The following is a 23168-nucleotide window of genomic DNA, read 5'->3' as shown; positions in this document are numbered from 1 at the left end:
CAGAGCCCCTTGGGCCACCCAATATAATTCTTCCCCCTCCTGGCTGTTGACAACAGCTGGCATAAGCTCTACCTCGAGCTATTAAATACCCAGTCTAAGGATGCTAAATAGATTCCTAATAAGAGACTCCAGGTTTGCCAGTGAAATGACAGATCAAGTTAAAGAATTCATCTTTGCTAACAAGCAATGGTGACATGCCTGTGGTAGGGACATGAGCAGCTGCTAAGACAGAGAGAGGGAAACCAGCCACTGTTCCTACACCTTGCAAGGCCCTTGAAAGGGAGGCCACGGCAAATTGGGTAGCTGTGATGACTGCCCACTTCTCCTTCATTATAACAAGAGTTTGAATTGTACTTTGACTCTTGGGGGTCTGCAAAAAAAATGAAACCAGTTCATTGATGAACAAGTCCACCTACATGAAGGATCAATCTGATCAGATACCCCTGTACTGTACACACACACACACACACACACACAGGGATAACTGGTCTGTGCACGTTTTTTGTACCACTATCAGTCTAAAACCCATATATTAGTTATCCTAATATATCTGCTGTTGTGGGTACAATCTTACCAGCACTGTGCTATAACAGCATAAACACCCCTATACACTATATTAAGTGCACCCACACTGCGGGGGTGATTTACTGGCTTTGTGACTGGGTAGGATAATACAAATAAACAGATGTTATTATTGCTGTAAAATCACCTCATGCCTGCAAGCAAAATGGTTAATCCCTGTCCCCATCAGCATCTGAACTAAATAGAAAGGCACCCAATGGAGATAATATTTTGTCAAACTTCACATGCGGAGCAAGGGTTCAAGCCCTTGCTGCCTGATTCCCACCCCAGTGCCCAACCTGGTGGACCCCAAGGCAGCTCTGAGAGGCTCCTTACTACATCACCTGCAGATGGCACCGCAACATATTGGTTTTCACTTCATTAGAGAGTGAAGCCATTGGTTATTCAGCCTCTGGGAAATAGTGATGAAATCCTCCCAGACTGACTCCTGTGTGTGTCTGTTCCTGCACTCCTGTGGGAGTTCCTGGGACCGCCAGACTGGAGAGCTGATGGCATGAATCCTAACAGTCCCACTCAAGTTGAGCGCTGCCAAGGGCACAATAAAACACCCCAGCCCATTGCAGAACAATTGCTTTCACTGCTCCTCATGCCAGTGCCACCACCGCAGAATATTCATGAGTCCCACAAGCTGGGAGGCTGAATCCAGCTGTCCTGCAGTTGGTGTTTTCAGCTCAGGTGGGATTTGCTAAAGAGCGAGATGGGTGCAGGCAGCCTGCATAGCAAGCATAAAATCTGGCAGCATCAGCAGCCTTCTCCGTAACTAAGGAAGATCTTTAATAAGGCAGATACCATGGCCAGAATCCACCTATGAGGGCTGATGAGACACCTGTGGATTAGAAGCATTAAGCAAAGCAGCCTGGCTCTTGCACTGTACAGCTCCAAAGCAAAACTACTGTGGCTGCCACTCAGAAGGCTGAAGTACGCAGAGAGAACAACATTTATCCTAGGACACACAGTGCTGCAACCAGGAGCAGGCATCCTGGCTCCCTCTGTTCTTTGTCCCCTGGACAGTAGTCCCCTAGACGAGACCTGGTCTTCATGGACCATCTCAGTTCAGCCCTCTGGGCCTGGTGGTGTCTCTTGTCTCCTAGCCAAGCGATACACATTTGTTGACCTCCTTCATCCTTCCTCTTCCTAAGTCTGCACCTCCAGCCTGCCCTATCCTCAGCCAGCTTGTGTTGTCCTTTCTAAATGCCATCTGAGCACCCAGGGTGTCAGTGCTCTCCGGGAGTGGGAGGCTGGGCACTGAGTCACGTTCTGCACTTGAGATTTCACCAGAGCAATACACATGGGAGCACTGTGACCTGATGCCCCTGCAGACTGGTCCAAAATTGCATTGACCTTATTTCAGATATCTATCCTGGCTGACTACTGCCATATTTGCTTTCCACTCTCACCCCACTCTCTTAATATTCCTGCTTTCCACTCTCTTAATATTCCTGCTGCCCAGGTCTCACCCTCCCACTGAATACAATTATAGTCCAGATAATTTTCTCTGCCTCTCCTTAGATCACCTTTTCTAAATACAGTCTCATTGTGTTATATCCTGCCCATACTCCTAACCTCTCCCCATCCTTTTGAATTATCACGCTGCCCTCGCTGATGTTCACAACACCTCAAAATTTAATATCAACTGTGAATTTCATTAACATGCTGTGTAGTATCACATAGAGATCATTAATGCAGATGTTAAATAAAAACAGACCTAACGTCAGCCACAGCAACAGTGCCCCTCTAGATGGCATCTTCCCTCCACTCACTCGACTGCTGTTTATCAGTAGCCTTTTTACTGTCCTTTCATTTTCAGTCCATGTGATAGGGCTGGCATCCAAGTCAGGCTGAATGACTTCTGTGAGGTTTTGTGAGACATTGTGTCAAATGCTAAGATCCAAATGTATCTCTGCTACCACATCCCCGCTTGCCACTAATTTTGTAATTCCATCAGAAAAGCAATCAAGTTTGTCTGGTGTGATCTGCTCCTTACAGCACCATTGCTGTGTATTGCTAATGGCTCCTTTGTCCTCTAGCTTTCCCTTACTGTGCTTTCTGCTGCTGAATTCTTTCTGGCCAGCAACTGGCAGAATTACTCTTTTTCCCTTTTCTGAAAATTGCTCTCACATTTGTTATTCTCCAGCCATCTGTGACCTCCACAATAAGCTATGCTTTTCACAAATAATTACTCATGCATCTATAAATTCATTAACACCTTAGGATACACTCATGCTGTTTGATTTGCATATGTTCACATTGTCTAAACACTGCCTCAGCCCCTTTGTTATATTTTATCTATTTTTCCAGAATCACGTACATTGTTCAAGTCCCCATCTAAGAGACAGGAAGGGAGCCCTTGCCCCCAAATGCGCAGACTTAGAGGATGAGTGACAGGCAAAGGATGAGGAAAGGGAGAGACCCAGTTAAAAAGCCTGAACTTAAGAAAGGGATGTATTTGGTTTAAAAGCCTGAATCTGAGAAACGTATACACATGTATAACTTAATTCCTGAGACATTACCTTGCCAGTGTTTCCAGTGGGACGGTGTATTATAAACAAGGATTTTTCTGGGTAATATCTAAAGACCAATTACATGATTGGGAAAGACTTTGACAAGCTTTCAGATATCACAGCACTTCAGGAAAGGTAATGTGATACCCAAAACCTTGTTAAAATCTATCCCAGTCATGCAGTTGGTCCATTAAAAGATATCAGCCACAAACACCCTTGCTTCTCACATAATCCCTGGACCTTCATGGCTACAACATCGCTCCAGTGCTGTTGTAACTGTCATAAGTATTTGATCCGTACACACTTCTTGTACATCTATTTGTATGTGCACAGGGACGGAGGCTCGGCCCATTCCCCAGCAATCAAACTTCTTGTTTGTTAAAAATACATTGTGGAGTCTGGGGTTCAGGACCTAGGAGGTTTTAGGATCCAGGCTCAATCATCCTTTACAAGCCTGCTCTCTCTCTGATTCCTCGCCTTCAGCAAGCATTCACCATAGGCGATAAACATGTACTGCTTGGCTAAGAGGAGCCTGTTGGCCTTATGGACCAGATTTCCCAAGAGTTCAAACGAAGGGGGACCTGGTAAGTGTTGCCTGAGGCCTGTTGAAAATCCCACCCTTCTTTAGGTACCTAAACAGGAGCCAAGACCTTCTGATTCAAACAGAAGAGACGCATCCAGTTGTGAGGGCTGAACACATACACATCTGGACATGTGATCCTGAGAGCTTGTAACCTAGCAGTAACCAGGAGACAAGGGTTACTGCTAGGGTCTGTGGCTGTGCTGCTGGCTTGCTGAGTGACCATGGGAAAGTTATTTGCCTCCTTATGCCTCAGTTTACCCATCTGTAAATCAGAATAATTATTATAAAGGGCTCTGAGGTCAGTGACAGAAAAGAGGTGCAGAAGCACTGGGCTTGACTGTTGGTCACCTCTGTATCTAGGGCAGTTTTATTTTCTTAAGTCTTTGAACTAGTGATTCCCTCTTAAAACTGAATTCAGCCACTTCCCGAGGAGTATATGTACTCTGAAGTCACAGTAACTGCAGTGACACGTAGGCAGACCTGTGTTAGCTCAGTAGCAGCTGGATCAAGTACCAGTAGCAGTATAGGCACACAAGCTGCTTACAGATGTGGGGGGGGGGAGAGTGCTTTACTTTCAGCTTGGTGCACCCCCACACCGAGTGTAGCGCCTGCCTAGAAGAATAATTGTGTTAGTTTGACACAGCTCACCCAGCGTCTTTATAGTTGTGCTTTTATCTAATAGTTATATCTAATAGATAAAAGTGCCAAAAAAACCCTGCAGTGCATGAGCTATACGGACACTAGGTGAGCCAGGTCAAACTGACATGATTCGTCTTCTGGTAAAGCACTGGGGTTTCCCCCCCACATCTGTCAACGCCCACACACCTCAGTGCAGGTGATTTATCCTGCTTCCTGAATAAGTTTTGTCTCCCCCATGGTAACCTCAAGAGACAGCTTAAGTTTGTCAATCCTTGCAGCTAGAAACAGACATTACACATAAACTGGTTTAAGTGATCAGAAACTGGTTTAAACCCATAACAGAAGAGATGTTCAGTGCACATAAACCAATTTGAAAATGGCTGGAACCAGTTTGAGATAAACCTGGTTGAATGTAGCATCAGACTGAACTGTTTTGGGTCAAACCAATTTATGCAATCTCTGTCCCAGACCCCTTCCTAGTTTAAGTTAAATCAGCGTCCCCCCACACCCCAGCATGCTCTCTGGACTGGGCAGGGCTCTCTGCTCCAGAGAGTTGGGCTGGTCCCTCCCCTCTGCTCCCTGGCTGCAGCTCCAGCAGAGATTGCAGGCACAGTTGGGTCTGCCTGGCTTCCTCTTGTTTCCTGCCCCCCGCTCACCACTCCCTGCTGAAGCAGAGATACCCCCCATCCCCTCTGCCTTAGACAGACACCTTTCAACATTAGCTAGCAGACCACATCCTGGCTATGGTCCATCCTGTGGGAGCTTAGGGCTTTTTGAAACTAATCAACAGATAGCTGGTAAGTCCCTCTGTTCCTTCCTTGGAAAAAAGTTGTTTAAGAAGAACTAATGAGAGAAGCTTTTGTTTTCTTAATGGGTGGATAAACACTGAGTTAGGGGGGATAAACAGCATGTTACCAATTCCCTGCTGGGCTACTGGGGGTGGGGACCCCTCCCTAATAAGAGCATCCTGCCTGGGCCTGGCCACGCCCCACTCAGCTCAGCACTGTAGAAGGGAAGGGAGGGCTGCTCTAGTGGCCCCTGGCTTCTAGGCTGAGTCACTGCAGGCATGTGCCTGCATTTCTGGAATAAAAAGGGAATGTTTATCCACCTCCAAATTGGTTCAAGCTTTGCAGGTTACACTAACCTGCAAAGATTCAATCAATTCAGGCTCAGGCTTTTTGAATATCTGTCCCTAGTGAAGCTGTTTTATACATACCCAGAGAGGTTCAGAGAGGTGACTCTTCTCAAAGAGAGACATCGTAGTTGAAGCAATACAAATCCTAGCAGTAATAATGATAATGGACTGTTAATTGCTTTATTCAGATAATAAAGAAGTTTATTCCATAGATCCAAAATGGGAAAAAATACTCACCTCAAAAAGAGCTGTTGCAGCTCCGGTTTGTCTCACCTGGATACTGCTCCCCTATCTCTGTGTTCATCCTTGCCAGTCTGTCTGAATCCAGCATGTCAGTAGTCTGATATCCTATCTCCAACAGCAACTGTTGTTTCAGAAGAATGGGAAGGAAACTCCCAGGTTGGCAGAACTGGGGTAATCTGCCCCACTTTGTGGAAAACTCCCTCTGAACCCTAAAAGGGAGACATTTGCTCAAGCCCTGAAGTAAGACATACATCCTCCTTAAAGCTTTCCCTATTATTTGCCAGTTAATTCACTACATTCTTGTTATCCACTCACAGGCTAATTCCTTTCTAAATTCTGGCCTCAGCAACATGCTGTGTTAATTAACTCCTATGTATGCATTGTTTAGAGAAGCCTTTGCTATTCTCAGTTTTGAATCCCCTACTTTCCAGTTCCATTGGCTTTGCCCCTGTTTTCTTGTTACAAGACAGGGAGAAGTGAAGCTCCCAATCTCCCTTCTCTAAACCATTCATCATGCTATAGGGCTTCTATTATTTGCCTTCTTGTTTGTCTCCTCAGCATAGAGACAGCCCCAGTGTTTTTATTCCCCCTTCATGTAAGCAATTATCTAAAACTTTTTTCATTGTGACTGCACTTCTCCAAACATGTCAGTGTGCAATATCCTTTTTAACTGTGTCTCCACTGCAATAGAGAAATGTGACTGCAGTATGTATGGGCTTACCCAAGGTAGCTTGAATCTGGCTAGCAGAGGTAACAATACAATGCACAATCCATGCAAGGAAGCCTACCTGTTTACTTGAGTATCTAGACGATGCTGAAGCACATGCCACTGCAGCTTCACTGCTCTTGGTATTCAGACTGAATAGAGCAAAACCAGCTAGGATGCACCTGTATGTTCCACACTGATTACAGTGTAGACAATAAAGGTAACAGTAGTGAACACATTTAAATCCAGATCTCTCTCTCAAGGTCATCTTTCAAGCCTCAATCCCTGGGGGTTACAGAAAGGCAGGCAACAAAAGCTAGAGAGACCAGAATCACCACCTTTTGTCTCAACTGCTAACACAGGAACTCCGTAGAAGTTTGGATGTTCAAAACCAACTAGACGATTTAGCCATTAAGGGTACTGGGAGCTGTTTGGTTAAAGCAGGAGCAATACTACTGCTGTCGCTTCTAAGAGTTCTAGTCAATGGGCCAGAAAACCATTGTGCTAGGTCGGGGTGGGCAAAATGTGGCCTGTGGGCTGGATGCAGCCTGCCAAGCCATTCTCTCCGGCCCATGGGACCCCTAAAACATTTAGAAAATTAATATTTATCTGCCCCTGGCTGCATGTCATGCGGCCCTCAATGGCTTGCCAAAACTCAGTAAGCGGCCCTGTGCCTGAAATGATTGCTTGCCCCTGTGCTAGGTGCTGTACAAACACAACAGAAATGGAGTCTCTGCCCAAAGAGCTTACAGTTTAAAACACTGTATACTGGCAAGTATAAAGAAAACAGATGGATACAGACAGATGGGGAAGCACAAGGAAGCCCCTCAGACAGTACTGATGGGCAGTGGGCTCAGCACAGCAGTTGTCTTTCCCTTATCGTAGGCGTCATGGCAAAGGAGAGTTTTCCACAGGGCTTCGAGGCCGGTGACATGGTTCTGCAGTAATGTGCAGAGAAGTGTTCCCAAATGGGAGTGGCTGCACAAGGAAAGCATGAATGTGCTTTGTGCTTGTTTAAAACTGTAATAAGTAGGTGATGAGGGCTGGCACCGTTGGCCAGGAGTTGACATTTTAAGAGCCTGCAAGGGATGATAAATCTCTAGCCAGCTTTTAAAATCTCAACTGGGGCTTTGTGTTTGTTTGTTTGTTTCTAGCACGCGCGTTCCCAAAGCCGGGTCTCTACTGGGAACAGACAGTTCTGCAGTCTTTGGAATCTATTAACCAACATCCATCCAGCTCTGTTAGGTTTTGACCTGCATAAGCTTAAAAGCACCAAGAAGTGTCATCCAATTATACTACAAGCAGGAAACATTATAATTAAACTCAGGGAAAAAATACATATCAGGTCTCAGCAGGTTTGTAACTTTGAATGTGCCAATCTGGACGAATTCATCACTCGCTATTGGGTAGGGACCCAGCACGGGAATCCAGAGGGAGAACCATTTTAAAAACATATTGTCTCCGATAATGAAACCAAAGAATTTAATATCCGGTTGGTTGAATTCAACATCCCAGATGAAAGCTGCTTCATTTTGCAGAGTTAAATGAGCAAGTCCTTCAGCATGCAGAGGATTAGAACGCACACTGCTCACGCAGCTACCGAGCCAGGCATACTAAGAGAGAGCAGAGCAGTCCGGTGGCAAAGGTAACAGGGTGAGATTGGAAGACCTGGATTCAGTGCCTTGTTCCACCACAGGCTTTCTCTCGACCTTGAGAAAGTCACTTGATGACTATCTTGATGGTCCAGTTTCCCAGCTCTAACAGTGGAAGTAGCAATAATACCTAGCTCTTCCCACGGGCAATAAACACTTGATGAAGGTCAGTACCAATACCTCTGACGGGTTACTGGCTGGGCCTGTAAGAATCCTCCTAGAGCAGCCCCCTCGAATGGGACATCCATGTCCCTTTGAAAGTGATTATAGATGGAGAACATGTTGTTTCATCCAGTCTGGCGAGCTTTCCTTGGGATGGTTCTAGCGCTCCCACGCTTGGCAGGAAGGACTGGAAATCGGACAGGTAGTGGCTTTTGTGTCAAACTCTCTTTGTCCCCCCTAGGAAAACCTGCACAAATTTGGTCAGGTTACAAACACTTAAAAAAATCTCATTTTGCACATGTTCTTGGTAGCACTTCAAGCTAAATCTCTGGACCTTCTGTCCATGCTGAACATGCTCAGACACAAGGTTTCCCAGTATTGCCCTGGTTTACTACTACAAAACTCTCTCCTGTAGTCTCAGTTGCTGCTCCTGCTGGACCCAAGCATGGTGGAAGAGGAAGATCCTGCATCTTAATGTACAGGGCAAGGGCTAGAGCTGTTCACCCCGTGTGCTAAAAGAGGCAGGGGTCTTATGAAAAAATAGAGCATGTGGTCATGCACTTAGAGACCACATATATGCTGTACTGGCAACATGATTCTGGTGCTTCCAAGCTTTGAAGTGCTTGCCTTTGCACCCTCAAAAATGTTCTTTGAATATGGTTTTTGTGTGTCTTGCATGTCAGTAGTTAAGCAAATTAAAAGGAAGTCATTAGATGAGAAAATACATAATGCTGTGTATGGGGTTGGTAGAACCACCAGACTGTTGATAGTTGCACTCTGGAAACATCTGGTTTTGTTTTGGTCTTTCCATAAGCTCCCAGCAAGTGCTGATCCAATTGGACAGCTGAAGAGGAAATTCATTCCTTCCCATCCCATCTGTGCTATCCACCTTGCTTGTGGCTGGCATCAGTACAGAGATCCACTGGGAGAGGATCTTATACCTTCTTCCCCTGTCCCTGCACAGAGCCAGAAACAGCTGGGGCCTGTACAGGCTTCTCTCGGTAATGGCCATGACATGCACGCCTTCACCTTAGCCCAGCCATTTTGCCAGGCATTCTGGTTCCACGCCCTGAAAGTAAAACCTCTCTCACAGTGCACCTGGCCAGTTGCTCCCCCCAGCACTCTGCAAGCTAAAGTCTTTCACCCTGAAGTATGAGGCTGTGTTAGGCCCCACTGGTGCCAGCAGTTGTAAACTATTCTAGTGCGACAGATCAAAGGAGCAGTAGAGGCAGTGGAGCTCCATGGGGACAAACACCACCAGCCATAAACTGCCACTGTCCCCTTGGCTCTAGGAATCCAAGCCGAGGGATGGATCTCAGGACGGCGCCCTGCGCAGCCACGACCGCTGCCGAGGACTGCAAACAGCAGCTGCTGGCAGACAGCGATGCCAGGCAGAATCAGGGACCATCGTAATGTGCCCGGGATCTGGATGTGCCCTTGAATTCAACAGTCCTGGCAATAAGTTAATGGCAGCTACTCAGTTTTAACAGGTCTATGGGTAGTTTTATCACCAGCCATCTGCGTGACAACAGCATGACCAAAGTACAAAAGCATATTGGTATCTTCATCCATATGGTGGCCAGTAACACAGGGCCAAGCAGGGCCAGGGAGCTAGAATACATATAAAGTGTGTAGTTAATGAGCAGCGCTAAACCCCTGCTCACCAGCTCTCAGTGGAAGGTCATGGTAACAGCAGGGCTGTGGGTCCCAGCTAGGGCATTGTTCCTCCCCGTACCACTCTGCCAAAGCTGCTCCTCATGGCCAGCAAGGAGAGTGCCGGAGAGAAAATATTCCTGTACAACCACACTCCACCTTGCTGCTCCATCCCACAGTGTCCCAGCTCTTCTGGGTCACCTTGCCAAGACTGGCAGATCTCGGGCAGGGCTGGGGTGCAGCTTGGGTCCCACTGGGAGCCACATGATGCTGGGCAGGAAGTGGTTTCAGTGACTTGAACAAGCAAGATGATGCTGGGTGGGAGTCCTGGACAGATGTGAGGTGCCGGCTTAGCAGCCCTATTGGTTTGCAAGAGCTCTGTCTGCACAGCCCACCCACTCCTCAGCTGAGAGAGCCCATGAAGGGACAGCGAGAGCACTGCAGAGCCAAGCGTGGGGGCAGTAACCCCCAGCTAGCACAGTGGGTACCAACTCAAGCTGCAGTTGCACCTGCTTGGGGTTAGTGCTGGCTGAGCTCCAGCATCAGGGCAGTCCCCCAGCACAGGCAAGGCCTGAGCCGCACCAGCGTCTTCCTGATATCCCGCCTCCATCAGCTTCATATGGTTTATATCACAGTATATGGGGCCAACCCCCCAGAGGTGTAACACTGTTGGGGGCAGCGGGGGTGAGCTTGGTGAGTGGTGCTCCAGCAGGGAGTGGCTTCCCACGGGAACACCTGCCACTTACCGTCTTTCAGGCTTCTTGCTGCATTCCTTCAATATACATGCTAAATCCAGTGCTTCTGCATCCACGGAGTGCAGTGACACATCTGTCCCTGGCCCCCACATCCCTCAGCCAAATCACCCCTTAGGAATATGGCAGTACCTCAGCACTCAGCTAGAGCTTTTCAACCATGGAAGAAGAAGCCCCTGTATTTGCAAAGGGCCCTTAGCCAGGGGTGCTGTCCCAACATTTCCTGTCACTGAGATAGGAAGGCATTGCCCCTCCCTTTAATAGAGGGGGAAACAGAAGCAAAGAGAGGTTACATCACCTGCCCAGAGTCTCATAGCAGATCCGTCACTGAGCCTAGCACAGACCCTGCCATCCCACCCAGTCTATACTCCAGTCCCTGCACTCACACCTTCCGAGAGATTTATAAGCCATGGTCCTTCCTGTCCCCCCCACCCCCACTCAGCAGGTAGGTGAACATCACGTTCAGCCTTTACAGGCAAGAGCCCTGAAGCTGCCACCAGACCCCCACTCCCACCAGGAGTCAACACCACAGTCCTGGCCCTCAGGCCTGTGCTCAGACCACCCCAAGCTCTCTGCTTACCCTTCCCCAACCCAGCTTCCTCCCATCTGTGTGCACCCATTAACCATGCCTAGGGAACTCACTTCTGTCCCCCGCTCTGTGCACTGACACACGTCTCCACCTGGCTAAATTAAGGGCCTCCTCATTAACATGCTATTTCTATGCGGTAGCTCAGGCTGGCGTTTGATATTCATGCAGCGATCCGGTGCTGCTCGCGCTGGCTCTGCAGCTCGCTGTCCTTTTGTGCTGCAACAGACAGAAAAGAAATAGAAACTATTCAGGAAGAACAACAAAAAAGCTGCTTATCTGGGAGTGAATGGTGCCCTATTGACAGCCCCTGGGACTGGCGTCATCTATTCACGACTGCATGAGGCACAGTGCAGGCGCTGCTCCCCTCCTCCCCTGCCGACGCGTGCCAGTACTGCCTGGGAGGAGCGGGGGCAGGATGGGGAGGGCAGTGTCCTTGACCCATCCCCTCAGGGCAAGGGTGCCAGCACTCCCTGGACTCCTTTGGCAGAAAAGAGGCCTCCACGCCCCAGAGGTGCCAAGCTGGCCCCTTCTGTCAGCCTGTACTGTTTGGTACGTAAAGCCCTGCCTCGGGTGGGAGCAGGCCCGGCTGCAGTCTGGGCCAGGTTGGTGGCAGAGAGTCTTGCCTTGCACCAGGGCATGGGGCTTTGCACCGGGCCCAGTCAGGGATGGCTGAACTGTGTATTTACTGTCCAGCGGAACAAAAAAAGAGGAAAGCAAATGAATTTCCCAGCTTGCTAATTGATGAAGGGAGATTGCATTGGCCTAAGCCACAGTGTAAACTTTAATAAAGGTCGCACTAATGAATGGCTTAATTCAAGAATTAGAAATTAACTGATGCGATTTTGCTTTATGAACTGCTGGGTTTGGCTCTAACCCCACACTCCCCTCCTGGGGCCGGCGGGGCCAGGCTGGTGGGGAGGCAGTGCCCTCTCGCGGCACAACGCATGCATTGCAGCTTTCTCAGCCCTGGACCCCCAGAACACTTCTTGTGTCCGTTCTTGCATCCGCTGCTTCCATCCCCCTGGGACCCAGCAACAAGATGTAGGGGGTGGTCTTACAAGAAAAGACATGGCTGGAAGCCAGGAGCTGCATATTAGAGACTTGAGACCTACTTCCAACTCTTCCACAGACTCAGATGGACCCTGACAAGTCACCCTCCCACTCCTGTACCTCACTTTCCCTATCTGTGTAATATTGTCGGCCCAATTCACGCCAAAGTTGAGTGCCTCAGGCCCACATTATTTGAACTGGTCCTACTTAGCACAATTTGGGCAAGGGCTGTTGGCTTTTTTTTTTTATATAATTGTCTCTTGCTCCCAATGCTCTGCAAGGAAACATGAATTACTTTCCATTCTTTTCCTTCCCCAATTAGTACCCTCCCAGGACCTCATCTGGGTGATCAGTCTTCTTATCAGAGCAGTCAGGGTGGGAAAAAACAGTGGTCTACTCCAATCTGTGGCATCAACAAGCATAACTGCCCTGAAGCCAAGTTTTTCCCTGCTTACTCCAGCCATGGACAGGTCCACTGTGCTCACATCACAGGGCCTGTGAATATGCGCTGACTCCCCACACACAGCTTGGGACGTATTCTTCTGCATTTGGGTAGCTTGGGATGTTCCTGCTAACTCCCCTGATCAGGATGGTGGTGACGTTCAGGAGAGCCAGGGCCAATGACAGAATTCAGGGCCCATCTGCACAGCAAGATGAAGGCCCAATGGCATAGGCTAGCAATTAGAGTCCATGGCCAGTGTCCCCAAGGAGGTCATACTGCTGAGGCACATGTCACCACACCTTCACTGCTCTCATCACCCATATGGGCTAGGCTCGGCTAGCAGAGGCATGCAGATGTGCCACCTCTCTCAGATCAGCCAGCAGGGGAAGCTCATGTAGCAATGCCAAACCCACATTCCTCCACTTCTGCCCCAGCAGCCTCTGCCACTGAGCTCCCCAGGCACAAGCAGAGAAAGCCAGGGTTAACTCCTACAGGGCATCTTCTAGATCGGCCTTCAGCTGCTGAGAAAGCAGAATATGCTGGAAGCTACCTTGCATCCTTATGCTCCACATGGCACTTTGGCACTATGCGTGTGATCGAAGGCAAGGTTACTCTCCAGTAGCAGCAGTGATCTACCCTGTATGCTCTGCCAGCTGCTTCATGGGGAAGAAATCACGTCAGCTCCCCTGATCCCTCACCATGATACATGTTCTCAGCCCATTGCCTCCCGCAGAAGGAAGGGGCTCTGTGGGAGGTAGAGGCAATGCAGGTAGCACAGGTACTACCTTACCCACACACATAAGCTGGGGCCAGAGCCTGTGCCCTTCAGTTCCAAAAACACCTCCTCCTGCGCCCCATGAGCTAAAGGAGTATCCCCCTAGGAGGCGGCCCATTACCCTCTCTCTGTGCCCCAGCCACTGTAGGGGCAGCATAATAGAGACATAACCAAGCTACTTGGAAGATGGCTGGCTTGGTACTAGTAGCAGCATGGCCCAGATTTTAGCTCAGGTGAGTCCTGCAGCCTGCACAACACCTACTTTAGGTAGTGTGAAGCCAGCTCATGTATGCCCGTGTAACATTGTAGTCTCAGCAGCAACTTCAGTGTGGATAGTGCAGGAACCAGGTTAGAATGGTTCATCTATTTAAAAGAAACTCTACACCAGTATTTCTAATAGCCATGCAGATATGTGGATATCTCACTTATAGGTCACCACATGGGCAGCTCATTAGTTTTTCTTTATTGCATTCAGCTTGGGGTGTGAAAATAGAGCGGTCCTTTTTTGCTTTCTGTCCCTGATGCACTAACCCAAGCTGCAGCCTGGGCTTATGAACACTGGAGAAGAATGGTTTAAGCACAGCAAACTCAAAAAAACCCCTCTTACTTTCTCTCAAATTTACAGACAGCATGAAACATTTTTAGTAGGTATTATAAAGCCACAAATGAATGCGTGCATGCGCACATACACACCATGAATGTGGATTCTAAATTTCTTAACAGCATCCCTTTAATTTAACGTAAGAATTTAAGACAGCACTAAAGCGGACATGCAGCCAAGAGAGAAAGCAGTCCACCTTCTGGTATTTTATCTGCCCTGAATTTAATACTTTGTGACACATGTATTTACCCTGGTAAATCAATGGATGTTACAGACTTTTTCCAGAAAAAAAAATCAGGTACTTTAATTTATTGCATTAAATTGCTATATCAAAGGCTTTCAGAAGATCAACAGAAAGTGCTGTAGGGTAAATTTCCACTACCACTTGCCATTTTAAAAAAGTAGGGGGAAAAGGAGTCAGGCAGTAATCAGCACTTTATTGTAGATTTAGAATTGTGATTAGATAAGGCATTCAGTGGCAGTAATTCCAACACATGGCTTGGACTCCAGTAGCAAAGAGAAAATGTGAAGACTGTAGAGACTAGATCAATATCTGCCAAGATAAAAGGCAGCTGAGAAATTGGCTGATAATTATTCAGATCCTGCACGGACCCACCTTTCTGAAGGAAGGGTAATTAAAGCCATATTCTAATTAATGTGTACCTTGCCCCCAGTCCAAGCTATCCTTCAAAGAAAACCTAATGAGGCAGTCAGAATGGCTTTGCAGCCCTCAATGAATCTGTCTCTCTCAGAAAGAGGTACCCAGGGTGCTGGGGCTGGGGAGTGGTGCAGGGAGGAACTAGGGACTTAGACTAGGGCTAGGAAGAAGCAAGCAAAGGGGATGTTTAAAAAAAAAAATTATACTCCAGCCCCTCTTCCTTCCTTCTCCCTGCAGTGCTTTCAGAAGTCAGATCTGCACTGTCAAAGACAAGTTCATTAAAACCTCGGGGACTCAAACCTTTGAGAGGAGCCAGAGTCAGAAAAAAATCACAGGCTTTTGAGTTAATTACAGCATTAAGAAAATGCCAAAACCTATCTGGAAGTTTGAAAAGTCATTGGCAGCCAATTTCAGATTAGGGGAAGGGGAGAAAAAGGAGATTTCCCTCTATTTATCAGGGAGGTGCATTGAATTCAGCATTTTGTGAAAGCATAGTCAGCCACAGGGAAATGTAAATAATTTAACTCTCCACGGCCGTGTCTACACAAGTCGCTGACTGTGCAGTCATTACTGTGCGGTTGTCTCGTGCCTGTACAAACAAGTGCTAAGTAACTCTGCGATCACCTGCATTACTGCACAGTCGCGCCAACAAACAGCTTTTTTGTGATGCTGACTGCGCAGTAGTGTCGTGTCACAATTACATGGCCCATCAGTCTTTCCTCTTGGCTCTATATGGAGAAGGCATGTAAACCAAGGAACCATTTATTGTCACTTGAGGAAAACAATGTGTTTTCTTGCCCTAATTGCAGAGCAGGAGAATTTGGGTTCTGGGCTCAGCTCTGCCAGGAACCAGCTGTGCAGATGTGGCAAGTCACCCTCCTTCTCTGTGCCTCAGTTTTCCTTCCATACCCTTAGTTCACACTTGTAGCCTTACTTGCGATTGCCAGGTCTGTATATGCTAATTTGTTATTGCAGGGTCCTGCTGGGAGGTGCACACTGCTTTCTCCTTTCAAAATACTAGTGTCAAAGCCCCCATTTTGAATGGATCTGCATTGCCAGCTTGACAGACCACACAGCTTGATCATGCACCGGACCAGGGCTGGGGGGAAAGAGGGGAGAAATAGGTCTGAGGTCAGATTTACAGCATGGGCCTAAACACTGAGCCAGAGAATACAGCTCTGGGGCTGCCTTTCCTGGCCAGCTTGGGGCAGTGCAGCTAGTTATCTACAGCCCCCAGCTGTTACAGTTCTGCATAAGCTCTGCAAGGATCCAGCTGTTAGACATCTCTTCATCTCCCTCTTCAGTCTGTTCTTTGCTCGGCTGCTCTTGCACTACTGAAACACCTGCACACAAAGGGGAATTATTGGCTCTGTGGGTGTGACTGGAATAAACTCTGATAACTAACTTCTTCCCCTTGCTGCTCCAGCCACACTGGGGTGCCTTACTCAGAAGTCACTCCTTAATGAGGTTTAAGGCCATGTATGTGAGTTCCCCAATCCTATGGGCCTGTGGCAGTGGCAAGAGTGAGTTAGGCAGATTCACGAGGCACCGTGGAGAACAGTCATGACTGGTGTGGGACACTGGTAGGGGCTAATAGGCAGTGCTAACATGTGCAATAGGGCTGGGGTGGTATGTGCCTGATTTCCCCCTTCCGAATGAAACCCTGACCAGAGCATTGAACCCCCAGAGCTGATGTAGCCACAGGAGCTGCTGTTCCAGCTCAGCTAGCAGATGCCAGTACTTTCAGCACTGCAAGCTCGGGCCCTCAGCAGCATGGACTGTGTCAGCAATGTGCCTGTAGGTCATTGCGGGGAGGGAGGCCAGCCTGGTGGTTAGGTCACTGAATTGCTTGAGATGTGGAGTCAGAGCTGTAGGTCTGTGTGGGGATCAGGCTTCACTACATCACCAGGGTGTTCATAAATCCAGGAGTGGGTAAGAAGAGCTCAGATCCTACAGTACCTCATAATGGGGGGGTCACCCACGGGGGCTGGGACAGCCATCACCATTCAGAATGCTGCTGCCTTGCCCTGAAAGCCAAAGGGTCCCTCTTTCCAGTGCTGCTGCTAAGGGAAGTCAAGGGCAGAGTCAGATCCCAAACACTGCATGGGACCAGCCAGAACTAGGATCACCCCAATCCTGTCTGGAAGAAAAGGCTGCAGCAGGGTAGCAGAGGCTTCCTCCTCCTGGATGTGACAGCCAGGGTAGCATAGCCACAGTGAGGAGCATACCTCTGCTTCCCCTGAGCTCAGTGTACTGCCAGCTGAATGGGCTAGGAGGCTGGGGGTGCGACAGGAAACTCGTTCAAAGCAGGTGACTGGGGTTCCCATAGGTGAAAGAGGAAAGTGGCCAGGGGACAGGCCAGGTTCAAAGTGAGCTGACAGATGAGTGGACCTATACCCCCTCCAGCTCATGGCCACTTTGTCTTGCAGATGGACCGGGGCGAGTTCCAGCAGGACTCTGTCCTCAAGCAGCTCGAGGTGCTGAAGGAGGAGGAGAAGGAGTTCCAGAACCTGAAGGTGAGCGGCGTCAGGAGGACACGGCTCCAGCCTCAAGCCCCAAAGCCTCTTACCACTAGTTATGACTTGCAGATCCCCAAGAGACACGCACTGAGTCGGGGCCCCACTGGTGGGCGCTCTGCTAGCACAGACAGAGTGCATGTCCCAGCCCTGAAAAGAGTCGAGATAGATAAAGGAGAGAGACTTGAACAGTATGTCTGTACTAGTACCTATAGCCATACCTAGAGCCACTGACCACCCACATTTCAAATCCCATAGTTTGCTCCCTGGCAAATCCCTTGCTCATGAAAGACCAAGGTTGGGTTTCCACCTACTTTACTGTCTCCTTGCGGCACATTCAGAATTTATCCAGCTGAAGGCTGCATACTCAGGACATCCACCAACATCTCACTTCTGGCCCTTCTGTAGCCTATTTCCAGTCTCTGCTGCCCACAATTAGAGCTTATCGAGGTAGGCTGGGATGTAGATCGAAATAAATATGTGGATTCACAGCAATGGCAGCAAGGAGGAACTGCCCTATTAGCTCCTTCTCACAAACCAAAGGATTTCGTCTCCCAAACAGGTGGTGACTGATTCCAGCAGCTTTGACAGGCCACATCCTTAACTGGAACGATGGCTTAGTCCAGACCTGAAGGGGTGGCAAGTACTAAGCTCTGGCGGCCTGTACCACAGTTGGCCACAGTGAATTTCATGGAGGTCCCATTCCTCTCTTTGCTGTTGGCACAGGCACAAAGTCCAGATGTTGGCACAGGCACCAAGATATCTCTTCCTCTTCCCCATGCCCAGGTCTTCAAAGAGGGCAGCTGTAAATATACTTGGAGTAGACCCAGACAAGATGCTTAGGAGGAAGAGTTTAAAATAGGGGTCAGCAATGTTTTTGGGCAAAGTGCTAAAAGCACCCACAAACGACCTGTAAGATGTTGGCATGCCAGGGGCAGATAGCAGGGCAGCCACAAGGGGGCTAATCCTTCTCGTGGCAGCGCAGCCCCAGCCCCTTCCCTGCCATCAGCTCCAAGGTGGGTGCACCAAGCAAAATGCCTTCATGTGCCACAGTCTGGCACTCGTGCCAGGGGTTGCCTACCACTGTTTAAGACTTAGGGGCTCAGTCTCACTGGGTGCATCTACACATGGCTTGTTACTGTGCCATCTTTTAGTACTTCCAGAAAGAAGTACTTTTGGAAGTATTAAAAGACGGTGCAGTAACAGCCCATACTGCGCCATGCCAGCAGCGCGCAGTTATTTTGGCCACTATGTTGCTGTAGCAATGTGCTATAACAAGGGAGTGCATTGCTATGGCAATGCAGCAGCAGCATCACAGTTTTTGCCAACAAACGCTATGGCACTGCAGCACATCACATAGCATCTTGTGTAGACCACCCGCTGTGTATGTCCATACCACCACCATGGTGTTGCTAAGTGTATTGGTGAGCAGGCCGCATCTATTTTCTCTTGCTCCACAGATATCAAACCCAGAAATGGGGCACTGAGGCCTTCCTGAGTGTGCCTCCCCCACTCAAGTATGCCCACATCCAAAAGTGGTGTCAGGGGGCACCCCCAGGGCAGCTCCCCAACCTAATTCCTGAGTCTGGTGTGTGAGCAGGAGTGGAAGGGGCAGCACCCTTTGAGAGCAGCCAGACCAGTGGTTTTCAGCCAGGATGCCATGAGAACCTGCAAGGGAAGTCATGCCTCTGCCACAAGATGAAATTGCTCTGCATGCCTTGCTTTTCCGGAGGCACATGGAGTCCAGCTGAGAAGAAGCTGCAGCAGAGCGGCAGAAGTAGTATGCAAGCGGACCACTTCTGCTTCAGCCCTTCATCAGGAAGCCCCTAGAGCCCTGTTAAAGCGTAAGTTGATCCCAGAAGGGCTGAAGCAGACGTGGTGCCTGCCCGTATAATATATAATGTCATGCAGGCAGCCCACCTTTCTGCTGCGGCTCATTCTCAGTCCAACTCTGACGTGCCTCTGTCTCCAGGAGACACCATGCAGGGTTGGATGGGCAGGTCAGTGGTAAGCGCGTATGCTCCTGCCACAGCTGCTTCCTGATCTGGCTTTACAGGAGGCATGTGGCACAGATCCGCCTGGCTGCAGCGGCGCTGGCAGTGGGGCGAGTACAATGTAATGATAAGGATCTAATCAAATAATAATTGATAATTAACTATGCAAATACACTTAAAATATAATAGATTTCTATTCTTTTTCTTTTAATGGGATGCCACTGAATTTTAAAGTGTTGCAGAGAGGGCCTTGAGTCTAAAGAGGGTTGAGAACCACTGGCACGGACATACCCCTCCCACCCTGCCTGGAAGCACAAATGTTAAGGCCCCAAGGAAAGAACAGCCACTGGAGACAGCTTAGAAACACTGTTTGTTAGGACCTACGGGGAGAGGGCTGTTTCCATGTCCATAGAGTTGGTCATAACCCAGAGCAGACCCGAGACCTGCCAAGTGGGTCAAAACTTTCCCCCAACGCTTTATTTGGGGGCTACAGTGCCCCCTAGTTTCCTCTGCCCCAGCAACCCACGTCCTGCTGATCGCAATGCCTGGTCTCTCAGGGTGCCTGTACACAAGTGTGGAGCTTGCTCTGATGCACTAATTACAACACGTTGGAGCAGACTCAGTTAATGGAGTCTGCTGGAGCATGGTATTAACCATCACGTCTCGTGCATCAGCACCCCCGTGCTTCCAATTTTGGCAGGGGCACTTAGCTTGTCGAGCAAGCTTTAGTTCAAGCACCGCTACCACCATTTTGAAGTGCAGGGATGCCAATAAGTAAGATGTTGCGGTGCGTTAATTAGAGCGGCTCTCAGGGCACATGTAAAAGTGCCTGCGTGGACCCGAAGAGGCTGGATGTCGACTGCGCCCAGCTCCCTCTGCAGCGGGTGAGGGGCATGGGCACAACCCCTCCGACAGCCTGCTCCAGCCTTCCCACCTCAGCTCTCATCCTCCAGCCCAGGTCCCTCTTGGCCCAGCAGAGAACCAGAGGCTCCTCGCCTTCACCTTCCCTATGGGCTTTAGGCCAGCTTCAGAGAGACCATTGTCCTTCCTTTGCAAGGGTGGGGAATATACATAAATATGGTGTCATATTTAGCTGAGCCGTTTCCATAGCGACAGAGAAATCTTCATCTCTGGTGTGTGGCTGTATCAGCCCTCCCCAGTTCCCCAGGCTCTCGCTCTCTGGCTGCTGAAGGGGAACGTGGCTCCAGCCAGGATGGAGGCAGCAACAAGGAACTGGTGGGGTCTGTGGACAGGGAGGAAAGGCTGCAGCGAAGGCGCCTGGAGCAGGAAGGTTTGGGGTTACAAAGGCCAAGTGAGGTACCACTTCCTAGGGGCGCACGTAGCCATGGAAGAAACGGGGAGCAGCACTGCTAAGCACTGCCTCCCAGCCCCGTCCTCGCAATCACTGGATTCATTTAGGCTTTCTGGGTGACTCCAAGGGCACACGATAGAGCAGCCAGCTCAAGATCCCTTGCCCAAAACCAATCCAGGTCAGCAGGGACTTGGAGACGCCGCTGCCTGCAGATGTTCCCTGGCCCATATGAGATGTGTCCGGCAGGTCTCGGAGCAGTACCACCACCACGCCATACGAAGGGCAACTAGCACTGAGGACCCTCTGCGGCTCTCACAGTGAGCAAGACCAGGATATCAGGCAGCCCGCACAATCTCATGACTCAGGGTGGAGGTACCAGAGTAAGAGAAGCTAGGGAAGAGGCCACTTTTGTTTGGGGATCAAGTTTTTCCTGATCATTATTAACATAAATGTTCATTATGTGGCAGAACTTTAAAGTCCTAGCTGCGGAACAGGACACCCTGGTGCTTGGTGCTGTACAAACGCCAAACAAAAAATTGGTCCCTACCCCAAAAAGCTTAGTCTAAGCAAATGACCAGGAGCACTGTTCAGAGCAGACTGCTGGTCCTATTGCATTGGTACTGGCTTGCCAGAGAGCCAGTCTGTGCCAGCAGTCAGGTTTTGCCCAGGAACCCATTTGCAATGCAGTTGTCTCTTGACCTGGCCCGCTTTGTACTGTAGGTGGGACTTTGTACTGTAGATGTGCTAAGGATGCGTGAGGCCCAGTTCATGAACCTACATGTGGTCCCATCCACCCTTAAAAATAGAACGTTATAATTTGACAAGATACATATGGGGGGGGTCTCGGTCTGTGTAAAATTTAAAGAAAAAACAAAACAAAACAAAGTGAGATGTCTGACCAGCTACACTTCTCACCCTGGGCTCAGGCTGAGAGAACAAACACATGATAGATGTTAGCCACATTACTAGGCGGCACTTAGATGCCATAGTGATGAGCACAGCATAAGGGCTGTACACATATACCCAAGTCACTGCGATGTGTGGACTTGTCTAAAGTGTCCTTAATCGTTTCTGATTGCATCTTACCTGAACATAAATCCACAGCGTTGCCTTATGTCACTCAGGCAGGGGGTGAAGAAAATGCATCAACCCCTTGTTCACTTGTGCCCCAGGATTTGTCTGTGGCTTTCAGTCTGTGTCCTCTGGGACTGCCTGTAAGTCAACTCAGCAGGAGCCCTGAAAGAGCTTATTTTTACCTGTGAAATAGGATAATCAAATGGGTGAGAGGAAGAGGGGGAGGGAGAGATGTTAGGTGTCTGCTGTCAGAGAGGATTCACAGGGCTCGAGCTCCTTCTGGCCCTTGTTTGGAAGGTGCCCTGTGCCCTGAGGGCCAATGGTGAGGATGTGCTTCATACCTTATGAGTAATGCACCCGCCTGTCTCTCCCTAAAGGACCCTACCAATGGCTACTACAGCGTGAATACCTTCAAGGACCACCACTCCACCCCCACCATCTCCCTCTCGGGCTGCCAGCCAGACCTGCGGCCTGCCAACAAACAGCGCGTGCCCACCGGCATGTCCTTCACCAACATCTACACCACCTTGAGTGGGCAGAACCGGCTCTACGACTACAGCCAGCGCTTCGTCCTGGGCATGGGCAGCAGCTCCATCGAGCTGTGCGAGCGGGAGTTCCAGCGCGGCTCCATGAGCGACAGCAGCTCCTTCCTTGACACACAGTGTGACAGCAGCGTCAGCAGCAGTGGCAAGCAGGATGGCTACGTACAGTTCGACAAAGCCAGCAAGGCCTCGGCATCTTCATCCCACCATTCCCAGTCCTCGTCCCAAAACTCAGACCCCACTCGGCCGCTGCAGAGGAGAATGCAGACACACGTTTGAATGGCTGGGAGACAACTGGTGACAGGCAGCAGCAGGGTGATGCAGGGCATGAGGCTGGGGACATTTTGGTGCCTGCAGCAGCTGGGAAGCAGACAAAGCTGACTTGGCCTGATTGGGCTGGGGGGGAGGGGCGCGTGGGGGGTGGGGGGGGCTGTTCAATGGTTTTATTCTGTTTCTAATTATAATACTTTCCAAAGCATTTTTGCTCCCAGTATAGACTATGCCCTGTACGGGATGGGGGGGAGGGTGGATCTGTGTCACTGGCAACTCTGTCCCAACCTGAATGACTTCTAAACTCCTCCCTGGCCCAGCTGGCAATGCCTACCCCCAGGCCACTGGAGAGGGGAGCAGGAGGTACTGCAGAGACTGCGGAAGCCAAGACCAAATCAATTCAAGCACAAACCTGTTTGCTTCATGGAGAAGGCCGGACCTGGAGGCTTGGACTGTGGGGAAATGAAGGGATGAGCCTTGCTTTGGGATCCAGGCGGACAGTCCCAAGTCACTATTATGCACTGGAAACCTTCTCCAGGGTGTTTAACTCATGCCCTGCTTGAGGACAAGTGGTCCTGATGGGACTCCCCTGGGGACCCATGGTGCTTAGGGCAACTCTCCAGAAGACTGTGTGTGAGGCTAAGAGGAACCTACCCCACCCCTCACCTCTCCCTGCCACCATTATTGGCCTCCTCCTTCAGTCTTTCCAGCATTTATTTTGCTTTGGAAATAACCTT

At 49.4% G+C, this 23168-nt stretch overlaps 1 protein-coding gene across 6 annotated transcripts in view; it reads left to right on the top strand.

Annotated features, from left to right (window-relative positions):
- The window catches only part of KIRREL3 (kirre like nephrin family adhesion molecule 3), an 839191-nt gene extending 816639 nt beyond the window's left edge, over window positions 1-22552 (top strand). For 5 of the 6 annotated variants that reach the window (XM_090027372.1, XM_090027369.1, XM_090027368.1 and 2 more), the window contains 2 exons: window positions 17153-17239; window positions 21997-22552. In XM_090027372.1, the coding sequence (XP_089883498.1) occupies window positions 17153-17239; window positions 21997-22440 (531 nt within the window). In that variant the 3' untranslated portion in view covers window positions 22441-22552. Of the gene's footprint in view, window positions 1-9495; window positions 12409-17152; window positions 17240-21996 lie in introns of those variants that run through there. The other variant, XM_090027373.1, reaches the window with a different exon arrangement.
- Window positions 22553-23168: the final 616 nt, after the last annotated feature.

This window comes from Crocodylus siamensis, chromosome 14 (genome assembly GCF_052110815.1).
Source record: "Crocodylus siamensis isolate JL-2025a chromosome 14, ASM5211081v1, whole genome shotgun sequence".
Classification (NCBI taxonomy): domain Eukaryota; kingdom Metazoa; phylum Chordata; order Crocodylia; family Crocodylidae; genus Crocodylus; species Crocodylus siamensis.
This window is presented reverse-complemented; position numbering and strand designations above follow the sequence as displayed.